At 37.5% G+C, this 12,616-nt stretch overlaps 1 protein-coding gene across 1 annotated transcript; it reads left to right on the forward strand.

Moving 5' to 3' along the window:
• The first annotated feature begins 7,279 nt into the window (after positions 1-7,279).
• Positions 7,280-12,315, forward strand: LOC133309278 (GDSL esterase/lipase EXL3-like). Its single transcript, XM_061510028.1, has 5 exons — positions 7,280-7,577; positions 9,110-9,240; positions 10,019-10,252; positions 11,398-11,653; positions 12,125-12,315. The coding sequence occupies exons 1-5, from the start codon at positions 7,280-7,282 to the stop codon at positions 12,313-12,315; spliced, it is 1,110 nt and encodes a 369-aa protein (XP_061366012.1).
• The last annotated feature ends 301 nt before the right edge of the window (positions 12,316-12,616 follow it).

Consider the following 12,616-nt stretch of genomic DNA (forward strand, 5'->3'; position numbering starts at 1 on the left):
GCCATTTAATTGAATTTGAATTTCATAACTCAATTTATCTAAGGTAAAAACAATAATGCCATCTGCCCCTTTTTGGTATCATGACCAAAATAGGGACATTTTGACTTGATCAGAGTCACTATGGAAAATTGTATTTGTACCTCAGATTTGATATTAATATATCAAAGATAGACAAGGATAAATCTTTTAAAAAGAAAATTCCTCATTTGTTGATATCAAATTGTTAATTACATGAATTTGTCGGCATATTCGGCTTTAGTCAAATCCCTAGTAGAGGAAAGAACTTAAATCAAAATGTAAATTTGAAATATTGAAGCGGAGGAGTGCATATTTAGCTGTAGTATGTCTTCAGCTTATCTGCATTCCAGGTCCGCTTAACTTCGTTGCCTTCGACTGTCTCCAAGATGTAAGCTCCTTTTCTGAGTTTTTCTCTAACTCGGTAAGGTCATTCCCAGTTTGCAGCTAGCTTTCCATCTCTGGCATTCTTGTTGCCAATATCTGCCCTCCTGAGTACCAAGTCATTCTTTTCAAAATTTCTTGGTCTCACTTTCTTATTATACTTTGTTGCGGTCTGTTGTTTGGCCATCATATTTCGGCAGTGAGCTGTGACCCTAGCTTCATCCACAAGGTCTAGTTCTTCAGTAAGCATTCTACTGTTCTGTTGTTCACCTTGTTCAAGACTATTCAGTCTTCTCCAGGAGGGTTCTCCAATCTCTACCGGAATCATGGCTTCACAACCATACGTTAGTCTGTAAGGGGTTTCTCCAGTTGCAGTTTGGGTGCTGGTTCTGTAACCCCACAAGACAAAGCATAACTGGTGAACCCAGCTTTCTTTTGCATCAAACATTCATTTTTTGAGACGTTCCACAATCAGTTTGTTGGCAGTTTCGGCTTGTCCATTCGATTGTGGGTGTTCCACAGATGCGAAACAATGTGTGACGTGTAGGTCTTTCATAATCTGTTGGAATTTCTTATCAGCAAACTGCATTCCGTTATCAGTAACCACCTCGGCTGGGATTCCGAATCTCAAAACAATATTTCGTTCAAAGAACCTTTGCACTCAAGCCGAGGTGAATGTGGTGACTGGTTCTGCTTCTATCCACTTTGTGAAGTAATCCACAGCCACGATCAACCACTTGAGTTGCCTTTCAGCAGCTTTAAAAGGTCCAAGCAAATCCATTCCCCATTTGAAGAAGGGCCATAGGGCCGAGATGCATTTCAGTTCTTCAAGTGGTGAAAGGATTAACTTGGCATGCTTCTGACAGCTATCACATTTCTTGACATGTTCTTTAGAATCTGCCCTCATTGTCGGCCAGTAATAACCAGCTCTGAGGACCTTTCTGGCCAAGGCTTTGCCACCCATGTGATGGCCGTTTATTCCTTCATGGATCTCGGCAAGGACGTACTCTGCTCCTTCCGAGTTCAAGCATTTTAGCATGGGGTTGTGCAAACCCTTTCTGAATAGCTGGTCATTCACGATCGCATATTGTGTCGCATCTCGGACCAGCTTCCTAGCTTCCAGGTGATCCTTTGGCAGTATTCCTTTCTCCATATAATCGACCAGAGGTTTCCTCCAGTTGTTTGCGGAGGTTATCACCATCACGCAACTCGGCGTTGTTATACTTTGCTGAACTACGATTATGTGATTACCCGGATTTTTGGTACTGGCTAACTTCAACAAGATGTCAGCTCGGCTATTCTCCCCTCGTGGGATGTGAGCAACCCGAACCTCATCAAAGTCGGCCATGATTTCCTGAACTCGACTCAGGTTCTTCATCAGTAGAGGACATTTGGCTTGGTACTTTCCTTCTATCTGTGAGGTTACCAGCTGTGAGTCGCTAAAGATTTGCACTTTCCTAGCTCCGTGTTCTTTAGCCTGGATCAACCCAGCTATTAGAGCTTCGTATTCAGCTTGATTATTTGAGGTTGGGAATCCCAAGTTCAGAGAATGCTCAATGGTTACTCCTTCTGGGCTTTCTAATATGATTCCAGCCCCACTTCCTTTATTGTTGGAAGATCCATCTACGTAGACCTTCCATGTATCGCCGGGTTCCTCATGTTCCGAGTTCAGTGGCGTCAATTCCATTATGAAGTCAGCTAAGGCTTGTGCTTTGATTGCTTTTCGGCTTTCATATATTATGTCATATTCACTGAGTTCTATTGCCCAGTTAGTCATTCTTCCTTCCAAGTCCGGCTTGTGCAACACTTGCCGAATAGGCTGGTTAGTCCTGGCGATTATTTGATGGCCTTGGAAATACGGCCGCAACCTTCTAGCTGTGACCAGCAAAGAAAAAGCTACCTTCTCTAGCTTTTGATACCTTACCTCTGGACCTTGTAAGGCTCTACTGACAAAGTAAATTGGCTCCTGGCCTTCGTTAGTTTCCTTGATCAGTACAACGCTTATTGCTTCCTCCCCTACTGCCAAATACAGAATTATAACATCTCCTGGGTTTGGCTTTGAGAGGATCGGTGGAGTTGATAAACATTTCTTTATCTTCTCAAACGCGACTTCACATGCCGGGTTCCATCTGTCAGTTGCTTCTTTCTTTAAAAGTTTAAAGAATGGGAGGGCATTTTCAGCCGATTTTGGAAGAAACCGGGTTAGCTCAGCTAATCGTCCGGTAAGCTGTTGGACCTCCTTTTTGCTTTGGGGTGCTTTCATGTCAAGCACAGCCTTGCATTTATCTGGGTTCACCTCAATTCCTCTGTGGGTTAGCATGAAACCCAGAAATTTTCCAGTTGCTACCCCGAACGCGCACTTTACCGGGTTGAGGCGGATGCGATACTTCCTGAGCTTCTGAAACGTTTGCTCAAGATCTTGAACATGATTCATCATATCAAATGACTTCACAATCATATCATCCATGTATACTTCTACATTTTTGCCTAGCTGATCTTCGAAGACCTTATTCATCATCCTCTGGTAAGTTGCCCCTGAGTTTTTAAGTCCAAATGGCATCACATTGTAGCAATAGTTGGCCTTTTCAGCAATAAAGGCCATTTTTTCTTGATTCGCCGGGTACATTGAGATCTGGTTGTATCCCGAATAGGCATCCATGAAAGACAACAGACGAAATCCAGCCAAGTTATCTACCAGCTGATCTATGTTAGGCATAGGATAAGCATCCTTTGGGCAAACTTTGTTTAAATTTGTGTAATCAGTACAGATTCTCCATTTCCCATTTGGTTTTTTCACCATCACCATATTGGCAAGCCATGTCGTGTACAGTATCTCCCGAATGAACCCGGCATCCAAGAGTTCTTTAACGTGTTCTTGTAGGACTTGTTTCCTTTCTGGTCCCAGTTTTCTTTTCTTCTGGGAAACTGGCGTGGACCCCGGATAAGCTTCCAATTTGTGACAACAAAATGCGGGGTCGATGCCAGGGATCTCTGACGACTTCCATGCAAATATATCCGTGTTGCTTTTAAGAAAGTCAGCCAAAATTTGCTTAATCTAGGGGTCTATGATCTTACCAATGCGGGTAAACTGGCCGGGATCTTTCCCGAGTGCCAGGTTCTCTAATTCCCAATCGGGTTCTGGTCTCGGCACTACTTCTTCTCTCATGTCAAGTTCGACCACATTGACGAGTTTCCTGGAGTGGTGCTGGATTGCATTCTTTCCCTGTTTGTCCCCTGCATGAATTCAGAGCAGACTTGTACGTCCATCCTCATTATCTTTGAGAGTGTCAAAATAACATCCCCTGGACTCTTTTTGATCTCCGCAAATAGTAATTATTTCGCCTTTACTGCTTAGCATCTTTATTTTTTGGTGTTTCGTGGAAACCAGCATGTCCCACTGGTGTATAGTTGGCCTGCCCAGAATTATATTATACTCTGATGGAAAATCAGCCACTATAAACCTTACCCGTTCCGACTTGACCGCGTCTTTGGTTCCCAGGGTCAACCTGAGATCTATATAGCCTTTGGGAGGTGTATGCTCTCCATTAAAGGCTACCAGCGTCGTTTTGCAAGGTTTGAGGTCCTCTTCATCCAGGTTCATCTTTTTAAAAGTGTCCCAGAGTACGATGTCGGCACAACTCCCTGCATCAACAAAAATCTTCTTAACCCGACAGTTTATCAAATTTCTGGCTATAACGAGTCCGTCAACATGTCCAGGCAACACGCCATGCATGTCCTTCTTTGTAAAATACAGTAGAGGGGGATCCGACTTGCTCGAATCCTCTTTGAATCTAGGACGGTCTCGAATCGAAAGGACCTCCTTCAAGTATTTCCTTCTTGCGCTTATGGTGTCTCCACCTCCTCCAAGGGCTCCATTGATTACATTACAATCGAATTCCGCTTCTGGGAACTCATCAAAATTGGGATCATCTTTGCGATCTTGCTCATCTTTGTTCTTCTTTCCAGGAACTGGGCTTTTACTTCTCCTTCTATTTCCTGGCTTCCTTTTGGACCCTTGGGTTTTAATCACGTATTATCGTAATCTACCATCTCTTACAAACTTCTCCACCGCATCCCGGAGATCCCAGCACTGATCAGTTGTGTGACCTGGCCCATCATGAAAGGCACAATATTTGGACTTATCTAAGCCTCCTCTGTTAAATATGGGCCGGGGTCTCTCCACCTTCTTCATCTCCGTCATGGCTACTTCTCTCCAAATTTTAGAACGTGACGCATTCAAAGAAGTATACTTGTCATACCTCCCAACGCGGTCCCTCATGTCCGGGATTCGTGGGCGTTGATCTTTCTTCTTATTGTCGATTCGTTCCTTTCCCTTTGGGGCCGGGCTCCTCCTTCTCGGGCTGCCCTTTTTGCCCTCATCAGACTGCGCATTTGCGCTCTCCATTTGCTCTAGTTCGAGATATTTTTTCGAACGAGTTCTGAATTCCTCCAACGTCCTCACTGGGTCTTTATAGACCGACTTGGCTAGTCTTGCTGCACCATCCAAACCCGCCACAATGAGGTGAACATGGACATTCTCCTGCAGCCCTGGGACCTGCAATGCAGCATCCTTGAACCGATTAAGATATTTCTGGAGGGTTTCTCTGGGTTGCTGTCATATCTTTTCGAGAGCGAACTCGGACTTTGGATGCTTTTTGCTAGTTGCAAAGTTCAAGAGGAACTTCTGTCCGAATTCTTTAAACGACCCGATGGAATTAGCAGGAAGGGTTGAAAACCATGCCTGCGCTGCTCCAGTCAGTGTTATGGAAAATATCCGGGATATGAGAGGTTCGTCAATTCCTCATATGTACATATCCGTGTCGAAAGCATCTATATGGACCTGCGGATCCTGGCTCCCATCGTACTTTGGCAGACGTGCCGAGTCAAAATCCTCCGGGAAGACAGCGTTTAGTATTTCACCAGTAAAGGGGCTATTGTTGTACTGCCCCCTGCTGTACTTCCTCCTATACCCGCCGGGTTCTACCCGACCTCGGATATCTTGAGCGTTTTGTGCATGAAGGATTCTAACTCGGTCCTCTTGACCATCAACTTGAGCCTGATGGTTTTGAGCAATTTGGCCATTAACAGCCTGACGATTCGGATTTGCAGCGTTCACAAGATTGGGCCTGTTATGATCTTCTGTATTGGGAACTCGGTTTGGGAGAACCATATTCCGAGCTCCTTCACGGCCATTAACAAGTTGGCCGTCAGCTTCAGTTGCTCTTGGTCCAGTCAAGTGCGTTAAACGCTGCTCCAGATCTCACATTCCTCTGTTATTCTCCTCCCGTATAGCCCTGAAATCCTACTGCTGTTGCAAGTTATTACGGTTCTCCATCTTCGTTATTCGTTCCATGATTGCAGCGAACGCGTTGTTGGCCAACCGAGTATTCGGATCAGCCGATTGAGCGATACGCGCAGCCAGATCTCCAGGATGCTGGGAAGGATTGGTTCTTGTTGGAGCTACGTTCGCCCCAGCCCCCCTATCTCGACGCGCTGGAGTTGAAGGGGTATCTGAGACATCGTCTTCGACCTGGACGTGGTCGTAATCCACGTTATTTCCAATCTGGTTCGGAGGCTGGTTTACCTCTTCCAGGATTGGACCCAATGGTTGATTCCGGTTCGAGGGTGGCTGCTGGCTACTGCTCCTCGTCTGAATTGCCATTCCTTCTCATATTTGGTGGGAACTTCAAATTCAAAGAAGAAAGTCCCCACAGACGGCGCCAATGTTCTGTCCTTGAGACAAAGATGTCTAGCCCAATAGGCTAGTATGTTATTCTTGGATCTGGTGCCCTCTCCAAGGTATCTATGGAAGAGATACCCTTGAGTCAAGCAGATCACTGTGCACAGAATACTATAACGGCGTTAGCCAATGGAGTGTGTGCGCGCGCACAGTGACAACATAATAGTAAGAGAGAGAGAGAGAGCGTACGTACCTTTAGGGTTTACCTTTGTATTTATAGAGGTTACCTGTAGGTAGTGTGGATGGGCCTTTGGTTCCTACGGTGAGGGTCCAGGCCTGATAGCTATGTTGTCGCATTAGGATTAGTATCATTGATGGATATCTATCATTTATTAGCATCAATCCATATCTTGGATTGCCCCTTGTTGGGCTTGCTACTTAATGGGCCTATTATACGGGTCCATAACAACAGATATCCAAACCCAAACAAAAGAATCACTTAATCAAATGGGCTTTATACTGCACCCCTATATGGATCATGACTTATCCCGTTTTTATCAAAACAAAAAAACTAATTGAAGGCTACAATTATTATAAAAAAATTTAACATCTATCCTTACATACACTAAAATGGAGAATCTCCATATCCTCAACAAAATATAGATTTCGAATTTAACGTGAATCACGAAATTGAAATTGAAGCCATACAATACAATGTCATTTGACATCTGAGAAACAATTTGGGAATGCTCACTCCACAGCGTTGACAGCGATACACATTGAAACGATTTTGTCGGGTTACATAAGAATTGCAGAGACTGAAAGGATGAGATTTTATTGTGCAAAAATTGATGAAAACGACCCCTGAGTGAAGGCAAACTAAACAATTAAAGAATGAGTAGGTGAGTGTAGTTTTTTTTGAGAAAGGGTTTCAGAGAGTGAGTGAGAATGGTAGAAGGAAATAGATAGGAGTCAGTAAGCATTTAGGGACTGTTAGCAGAACCAACATAACTCAATTTTTCGTTGTGGTTCAATCAGCGGTCAGATGCAATTGATTATTACCGTTCCAGTTAATAAGATACAATTGTTTGGAATAGCTCATAGCTATGATATGAAATATATATGATTGTTGCTTTCCTCTTTGCTCATTACTCATATTATTGTCAGTTCTAGCAAAAACTAAACTCTACATTGTTATATATGGCTCTTTTTATGAAGCTCCATTCTTCTCTTCCGAATTCAATTTGTACCTCAATGCTTCTCCGTTTGATGCTATTTTTAATTGTTTCCTGCAAAACGGAGGCTATTTTGAAAATTCCACCAAATGTTTTGTTTCCAGCTGTGTTGGTGTTTGGAGATTCGATAGTGGATACTGGCAACAACAACGAAAACATACAAACAGCAGCTCGGTGCAATTTTCTACCGTATGGGGTAGACTTTGAGGGAGGGATCCCAACTGGCCGATTTAGCAATGGAAAAGTTCCATCGGATCTTGTAGGTATGCAATTGCGGATGATAAACATAAAACCCTTTTATATTTTGTTTCCATATAGTTTCATATTTTATTTCCATATAATCAAGTCATGTTATGAAAAAGATGGCAGTCATTTATTCATAGATAATCACTGAATGAATTATTATAATCTTTCATATGATATAATTTCATGAAAACAAGACATTATAGGATCCATTTCCGTACCACACTACTCTGTTTTCTCTTTGCCTTTGTCATATACGTATGGGAAGATTTTTGTATTTGCACTTACCTAGTTACCTAAAACGTAGAGTCTTATAACATAGAAAAATGTATATTATTATAACTATAGCCATCAAAGAATAAATAATTAGAAAAAAAATATTAACTTAAAAATGATTTTATGATTTTTGAGAAATTACACTGCATTTTCTGATGTTATTATTTATTATATCTGAAACTTCTCATCCATGTTTAAGAAATTATATCTTCATATGTTACTATATGTATTGTTTCTGTGTTTCTTAATTGTTTGAGAAATTTTATCTACCTCAATATGGGTGGATTCTATACCATTTTTTATTATAAACAACAAAGGGGAGATATGGGTAATATGATGTCAATGTAAATATGTGATACCCTATTAATAATCATATATTGTTTTAATAATAGTTAACATTTTAAATAAAATACTATTAGAAGAAATAATTCATAGTGCGTTTAAATATTCATATATTGTTTATCTCTTAATAGTAGTACGATAGACTTTAATGAATTTAGTACGTAATTAATAATACCAAAAACAAAATTGTCGGTTAGAATTTGAATATGTTGACGTGTAAAACAGTGATTCAGTAGATTTTTGGGCTTTTTATCCATATAAGTGTAAATTTATTGCTATTTTTTTGGATAATATTTACTAATCAAACGTAAAGAGACTTGGATGGATTATGCACGTAAGTCACGCACGAAATATGTGCATGAATTGTATACATTCAAGTCGCACGTGATTTCATCATGACTTTTGTAAAGTCAGTATCCATATTTACCATGTGTCGTGCTATGTAAGACATGCATTACTTTTATGGGCATTTGCTCATGTGCGTCTTGCATATGAACACATGGCAAACACATGCTTTTGCACAAGTCAGACATATAAGTAATGCATGACTGAAATGTGCATGGTTAAAATAATTTGTCAAAAGACATTAACTGATAAATAATTATAAAATTCGGATTAAAAAACCAGAAAGCCAAATTTTTGGGTTATCTATAAGTTAGTAAATGTCTTCTAATTAAATTGGCGTCACGTTATAAATAAATAAATAAATAAATAAATAAATAATAATAATAATAATAATATGAATTAATTTTAGAAATTTTAGTAAAGATTCATTTGATATTTGTGTACAGATATTTTTTAGATTTTTTTATTTGTGTATTGGTATAATTGACAATCTTTAAATTTCTTTTTCTTTTTTTTGTTAAACTTAAAATAAAGCCATTTCTTAGGCAGTCTTTCGAGTTTTTTTTTTTTAATTTTCTTATTGTGTCAGTTGAAGAATTGGGCATTAAAGAGTTTCTACCCGCATACTTGGATCCAAATCTCCAGCCAAGTGATTTGGCCACCGGTGTGTGCTTTGCATCCGGTGGTGCCGGATATGATCCTTTGACATCCCAGATAACGGTATGCATATTTTGAGCTCCAACTTTTTCTTCAATATATTTTTTTAATACAAAATGTTTAAGGTAAGGTATGTCTTATTTCAAGACCAAAGAAGATTAGTAACCTTAAGGAGAGTTAAAATTACATATTACTTAACAAAGAGGAAAAACTTAACTAATTATGTCAACCATCATTGAAAATATTTTAAAAAGAAAACAAGAAAAAATCAAGGGTAGTACTTTTATTATGTAACATATTATCTCCTAGACTTGCATTTTTCAAATGAGTCATCCCACAACTCTTTTTTTTCCAGCTCCAACTCTTTTCTCTCTCCTATTTATTACTTAAGTAGGAGATAATATTTTCTTGTATAACACAAGAAAAGTATTACCCAAAAATCAAATGGATTCATTTCGATATTGATAAACAATTATCTCATTTAAAAATTTAAATTGTTAAGTGAAGAATTTTTTTAATGATTTATATATTTCTTTAACATGTCCTTCGTACTATAATCTATTGAGTTTGAAGGGTAAATAATGTATCAAGCTCAAAATTATACTAAAAAATTTATAATATTTGATTATTTATTAATATAATAAAGATAGTGAAAATTGAACTTGTGAATCCATTTGATACCGTGCTGAAAAATCATCTAACCTAAAAACTTAAACGGTTGGGGCTTCGCCCCTTAATGTTATAAAAAAAAAAAAAAAAACTTAAACGGTTAAAGTTATTTTTAAACTCCTCCAACATATTTCACTGCATCACTATAGCTTTGTTACTTGTTTATAACCAGGCAGCTATACCACTATCCGGTCAAGTAGACATGTTCACAGAATACATAGGGAAGCTAAAAGAACTCGTAGGAGAGAACAGAACAAACTTCATCCTAGCCAACAGTTTTTTTGTTGTGGTATTAGGCAGCAATGACATTTCCAATGCATATTTTTTGCTTCGAATTAGGCAACTGCAATATGATGTTCATGCTTACACCGATTTTTTGGTCACTTCAGCTTCTAATTTTCTCAAGGTACGCTTTATGTTTCATCTCTGGTAGGCAGTATAATCTCATTTAAAGATGGCCGGGCAATACGCTCTGCCGCACAAAAAATGAGATGGGACGAACTAGCCCGTCATTGACAAATGAGTTAAAAATATTAACCCATTTCATTTTGAGGTGAGTTTGCCGGTCAATTCGTTTAAAAATAATATATTAAAAAAATATATAAATATAAATATATTAATCTTTTATTTCTAATCTCTAATATCTAAATATTTCTCAAGTACAAAAAAAAAGTATGAACCAATAAGTTAAGAAAAAAATAATTTAAACCAATAATTTCATTTAACATAATTATACAAATACTATATATCTTAAGATTAATTAATAATTTCAGTGCGATTATATAACCAAATAATGACATCAAACATATAAATATTTGCAAATGAACACATCATTACATCTTGTAACTAGAATTTCATAATCATCAATTTGATTTGTATAGATACTAGCATTTAAATTCAAAAATAAACTTAAGTTTCCTTTATCTTTTGTGTTAATCTAAATCAAAAGTGAATAAAAAATAAAATTTGCAATAATATAATAACATTATGACCCTAAAAAGAAATTTTTTTGTCTAACATAATAGCCATTCATATAATCCAATCAAGTCATAATCTATATATATATATATATATATATATATATATATATATATATATATATATATATATATATATTAAAAATTACATGCAGGTTGACCTATCTTGCCCTAGCTATACTTTTAACCTGCCCTGTATAAAGGTGGGTTATTTGGGTTGGTGGGCTCAAATGCACAATCCAACCCAATCCGTTTTGGCAGGTTGATCCATTAAGTTTAATTTTTTTTAATAGATCTAATATTTATCATATTATATAAGATAAAATAATATATTATACATATATAAAAATGTGTGAAATTCATGTGGATATATATGAACAGAAAAAAAATAAAAAAATAACCCAAAAAAACTATTATGTCTGTAGAGATAATTTTATTTTCAATATGATAAGAAATATTAAATATTTTATTTAATATGAACAAGAAATATTTAATAGACAAACTGTTTTCTATAGTGCTAATGTTTATTTAATTACCTTACAACATTTTGTTTTTCCTTTCAATACAATTAAAGGAAATATACCAACTAGGTGCACGGAGGATTGGAGTATTCAGTGTGCCACCGATTGGGTGTGTTCCGTTTCAGAGAACAGTGGCCGGAGGAATAGCAAGAGAATGTGTAAAAGAATACAACGAAGCAGTGGAGTTATTTAACAGCAAATTGTCCATGGAGGCGGATTCCCTTAATCAGAATCTTCCAAATAGCAGGATTGTTTATATGGATATTTACTACCCTCTTCTTGATATCATTGCCAACAATCAAAAATATGGTAATTCCATATTTCACTTTTTTTGTTTGGTAGGTTATTTCACTTTTTTTTAGGTGAAAGTATTCCATATTTCACTTTGTGTGCTAATCGAAATTACCATTTGTTAATAAAACAGTTATGACATAGATGCTAGGTAATACTTCAGAAAAAACTACAATTGTTAATACTTTCCATTGGTTCCGTGTATGTCAAAAATATTTTATCCCTTTGTCACTTATAACTTTATGGGCTATATGTATAACATGTTACATAACAAAAACAATGTTTACTACACACAATGTGTTAGTGGGGTCTATTAATTTATTTTTCTCATTCTTCAATTTATTTTCTCTCTCCTCATTACTTGCTCTGCTGGAAACCATGCACTTTTTCCTACAACATTATTGTTGTATTTCTCTAACTTTAACCGTAACAATTCTCAACAAATTCACACTTATAATTTTTGCAAAATGTTTCGTCGTCCAATTGCAGGCTATGAAGTCGGAGACAGAGGGTGCTGTGGCACAGGCAAATTAGAGGTCTCGTTCTTATGCAACTATTTGGAATCCACGTGTCCGAACGTTATGGATTATGTGTTTTGGGACAGTTTTCACCCTACCGAAGCACTTTACAGAAAGCTTGTTCCGCCGGTTCTACAAAAATATATGTACAAGTTCCAGTGAGCAAGTTTTTTTTTTTTTTTTTCTCTTCCAAAAATAACCTCTACCTAGTTTCTGACGCAACTACAGTGCTGATTAATTGTCTGCCACTTCGCAAGCAGGTCCAAATAATTGTTTATGTAATAAAAAGTAAAAATTTCTTATTCAATGCGATTTTAAGTTTTAAATGTTAAACAAATACCTTGTAAATTCAGCATAATCAATAAATTAAATTAATAGTTTCATCATGGACTTAAAAGGATAATAAAATAGCTGATATTGTATCTGTTCGAAATAATTTTATTTATGTAAAATAGCTTTTGAA

This window comes from Gastrolobium bilobum, unplaced genomic scaffold, assembly GCF_033153095.1.
Source record: "Gastrolobium bilobum isolate Gb01-03AN ecotype WA unplaced genomic scaffold, APGP_CSIRO_Gbil_v1 utg82977, whole genome shotgun sequence".
NCBI classification, from domain to species: Eukaryota; Viridiplantae; Streptophyta; class Magnoliopsida; order Fabales; family Fabaceae; genus Gastrolobium; species Gastrolobium bilobum.